The sequence below is a fragment of the Rutidosis leptorrhynchoides genome, chromosome 2 (assembly GCF_046630445.1).
Source record: "Rutidosis leptorrhynchoides isolate AG116_Rl617_1_P2 chromosome 2, CSIRO_AGI_Rlap_v1, whole genome shotgun sequence".
NCBI lineage: Eukaryota > Viridiplantae > Streptophyta > Magnoliopsida > Asterales > Asteraceae > Rutidosis > Rutidosis leptorrhynchoides.
The window spans coordinates 341,942,428-341,947,338 of NC_092334.1; the positions used below are offsets into that span (position 1 = coordinate 341,942,428).

General features: G+C 28.0%; 1 protein-coding gene across 1 annotated transcript; it reads left to right on the top strand.

Moving 5' to 3' along the window:
* The first annotated feature begins 2,715 nt into the window (after positions 1-2,715).
* Positions 2,716-3,864, top strand: LOC139888874 (uncharacterized). Its single transcript, XM_071871857.1, has 3 exons — positions 2,716-2,846; positions 3,219-3,390; positions 3,487-3,864. The coding sequence occupies exons 1-3, from the start codon at positions 2,716-2,718 to the stop codon at positions 3,862-3,864; spliced, it is 681 nt and encodes a 226-aa protein (XP_071727958.1).
* Positions 3,865-4,911: the final 1,047 nt, after the last annotated feature.

Sequence of the window (4,911 nt, forward strand, 5' to 3'; positions counted from 1 at the left end):
TCTATATTAATATATATATATATATATATATATATATATATATATATATATATATATATATATATATATATATATATATATATATATATATATATATATATATATATATATATATATATTTATACTTATATTTATATTTATACTTATATATATATATATATATATATATATATATATTTATAATTATACTTATACTTCTATTTATATTTATTATTATATTTCTATTTATATCTATATTAATATATATATATATATATATATATATATATATATATATATATATATATATATATATATATATATATATATATATATATTATATTTATAATTATACTTATACTTATATTTATATTTATTATTATATTTATATTTATATTTATATCTATATTAATATATATATATATATATATATATATATATATATATATATATATATATATATATATATTTATAATTATACTTATACTTATATTTATATTTATTATTATATTTATATTTTTATATCAATATTAATATATATATATATATATATTATATTTATATTTATATTTATATTTGTGTTTATATTTGTGTTTATATTTGTGTTTATATATATATATATATATATATATATATATATATATATATATATATATATATATATTAATTATACTTATACTTCTATTTATATTTATAATTATATTTATATTTATATCTATATTAATATATATATATATATATATATATATATATATATATATATATATATATATAATTATACTTATACTTATATTTATATTTATTATTATATTTATATTTATATTTATATCTATAGTAATATATATATATATATATATATATATATATATATATTTATATTTATAATTATACTTATACTTATTTTTATATTTGTAACTATATTAATATATATATATATATATATATATATATATATATATATATATATATATATATATATATATATATATATATATATATATATATATATTTATATTTATATTTATATTTATATTTATATTTATATTTATATTTATATTTATATTTATATATATATATATATAGTTATATTTATACTTATATTTATATTTATTATTATATTTATATTTATATTTGTAACTATATTAATATTAATATTAATATTAATATTAATATTAATATTAATATTAATATTAATATTAATATTAATATTAATATTAATATTTATATATATATATATATATATATATATATATATATATATATATATATATATATATATATTTATAAATATAAATATTAATATTAATATTAATATTAATATTAATATATATATATATATATATATATATATATATATATATATATATATATATATATATATACTTATTGTATTTTATATTTGTATACATATAAAAAAATAGAGACTGTAACACCTTGGTCCGAAATCAGTTACACGAAGCTTCGCGCCGTGCCGAGATTCTGCACGCCTCGCAGATGTTATTGTGGCTTGGGCTGTTTTGTAACTCTTGTAGAATACGAGGACTAGAGTGCAATTTTGCAGCTAGACATTTTTTAACCCCAAGAACATGTTTGGAATATCATTTTATTCATTTCAAGCTTCTAGAAAGTGCTCTCTCTCGTAGCAAAAGAGTAGTGTAAGAGAGTGCAAGTAATGGTGTACAAATGGTGTAATCTTGACCCATTTGGTGTGTTCTTGGTTTCTACAAGCTAGGGCTTCATTTAATAACCCTTGGTAAGTTCCTAATACGAATTTGGTGTTCAAATTATGGAATTGGGGATTAGGGTTTTGATGAGTGATGATGATAAACCCATTTTCTCTTAGAAATTGGGGAATAGGGCAACCATTTGTGTACATAGACCCCTTTGAAGGTGAGTTTGGGTTGGATGCCCAACATAGAAGAATTGGTTATGGTTTTTAGGTGTTATATAGCTTGTAATTTTGTGTTGATGTTTATGAGGTCATATAAGTTGTTTTGTTTGTCAAAACTAATGAATGACTTTGATTTGTGTTAAAATTAGGGCTTAACACATGTTCTAATGAATTAAGTAAGTACTTGATTTGTGTTGGTTATTGGTGTTAAGTGATGTTTTGGGTAGGTTCACTATCTAGCTAGTGACTATGGGTTGGGACCTAGATTTGGTATATTGTGGAGTCAAGTACAATATATGCTAGATTGTATCTAACACCGACCATTTTTGTTTTTAAACACAGCGGAAGACTTTAAATTAAAAACCACAACATTAAATACATCATTACATAAATTCACGTAATTAAGTTTAAGTTTAAACAACGATTTTACGTTAGTACAAAATACAGTTTATAAAATTCCACATCTGAGTTCGGTCATCATACATGTCTTCTTACACTAGCACCCAGCTCAACTAGCAGTACCTAAACCTGCAAGGATGGAAATGTGGGGGATTTGCATAATGTTAAGTGAATGGAATCTATCTAACAGAACAAGCTTAAGCATCACACAACAAACATGCTATCTACCAACTAGCATACAAGTAAAGACAATACGAGTTGCTTGTACGGGCACATGACACCTAGTTGATCGGGCTTGTGTCTACCGATAGTCCTTTCCCGCTGAATCAAAACACAGAAAAAAAATTGGACCCAACCTCCTCAGGCCTGGTTGACCTCATACGGACTCTAACCTCCTCAAGCCTGGTTACGAGTCCCCGGTCTTCTCTGGCCCGACTGGTGTGAATATGAGTGTTGCGACAAATTGGAAGCCGGTTGTGGATAAAATTTGGAAACGACTTGCGGATTGGAAAGGGCGTACGATGTCTTTTGGTGGTCGTTTGACTTTGGTTAAATTGATGCTTAATAGTCTCTCGCTGTACTTCTTCTCGCTCTTTCGTGCCCCGTCAAGTGTGCTAAAAAATCTTGAGTGTGTAAGACGTTCCTTTTTTTGGGGTGAGGCGGGTAATGAGCCAAAAATGGCTTGGGTCAAATGGGTTGATGTTTCACTTTCTTATGGGGCGGGGGGTCTTAATATGGGTTCGTTAAAAAATAAAAATTATGCATTGATCGGCAAGTGGTGGTGGAGGTTTTATACCGAACCCACCTCCTTGTAGGTTAATGTTATTAAGAGTATTTATGGCCCGTCGGGTGGTCTTTCGTCTACCCATCGGGAAATATCTTACTCTTCGACGTGGGCTAACATTATTCGTGTCGGTAGTTGCATCAACTCGCTTGGTTTATCTTTCAGGAACTCCTTCTCAAAGGTCATTGGTAATGGTTCTTCTACAAATTTTTGGAAGGATCATTGGCTCTGTGATTTTGCGTTAGATTATAAATTCAAAAGATTGGTGCGGCTTGAAAGCAATATGGAAGCTTCAGTTTGTAATCGGGTGGGAATAACGGAGGAGGGTGCGAAGGGGGTTTGAGAGTGGAATAGAGAGCCGAGGGGTCGTGCTTTGGGGGAACTTTCTGAATTAAACGCTCTTATCCAAGATGTGGTCCTCATTCACGACTAGCCCGATGCTTGGAAGTGGCTTCTTAATGTCAACGGTGTATTTTCAACAAAGAAGCTAACGGAGCTAATTAACGAGAAAAACATACTTGTGGGTCCTTCTAATTTTGAGACAATCCGTAATAATTTGGTTCCTAGTAAAGTGGAGATTTTTGTGTGGAGAGCAAGAAGAAGAAGGCTAGCGGTCTTGTCGAAATTGGATAAAAAGGGTATAGATCTCCTTTCGGTCCTTTGTCCAATTTGCGCGCAAGATGTGGAGACGGTAGAACACTCTTTGGTGCTTTGTAATCTTGCGCTTGATGTTTGGGAGAAAGTTTCAAATTGGTGGGGTTTGGGTGCGTTCACGAATCTAAGAATTAATGAGATCTTCATGGGTAACTAGAGTGTGCATATGTCGGAGACGAGACGGAAAATTTGGCAGCGGTCGAGTGGACTTGCGGGTACTTAATTTGGAAGAACTGCAATCTCAAAGTGTTCAAGAATAAATGTTGGAACTCTCCGGTAGCATTAAGTGACATACAAGTTAAAACATATGAATGGGTCGCGAAGAGATGCAAAATGAAAAAGATTGATTGGCTAGGGTGGCTTACTAACCCTTGTCAATTTGCTACATAGTATCTCCTTTCATTCATATTTGTATCTATTTTCATGTATTTTTGTAAATTGTGACATGCTGCGTCTTGCAGCTTCGAGAAGGCTATTGGGTCGAAAATGTGGCCCATAGCTTGTGACGATCTTGTATATTTCATGAGTTTAATATATACATACCTTGCTTTTCAAAAAAAAAAAAAAAAGTAGTAGTGAGCACTAGTAATGAGACATAGGGAATATACAAGATTATATAGTATAAGTAGTATTGATATGTTAGTTAAATATAAATTTGGTATGTTTAATGGATTATTAATATTGTACGATATAAAATAGTGGGATACGAATTTGGTAATGATATGTGCATTAATGATACATGCATTAGACATGGGTTTTATTTAAATCTTTAAACGAAGAACTTTTATAAATAGAAATGATTTCATTCAAAAGATGAAAACCCTTAAAAGCATAAAAATGTGAGAAACTACCGATTTAAACAAACCAAAAAACCAAGACTAAAGCTCACGACACTAACAACAAAACACTCAAGACCAAACACTCGACAAATACCTAGAACTAAAAAAAATAAAGTGAAACAAATAGAGAATGCGACCAATCTATAAGACGAACACGAGATTAGAGACCATTTAAATCACACAAAAAGCGAACGACCATAAACCAATGAAGTTGGACATTAGTTTAATGATATCTACGTTAGACATTAATTTAATGATATGTGCGTTAGACATTGGATAAAATGTCAAAGTCACATCAACAAATTTTGGTTTTATTAAATTTAAAATATGCTAATGTCAACCTTTAGGAATGTTATTAAGTGATA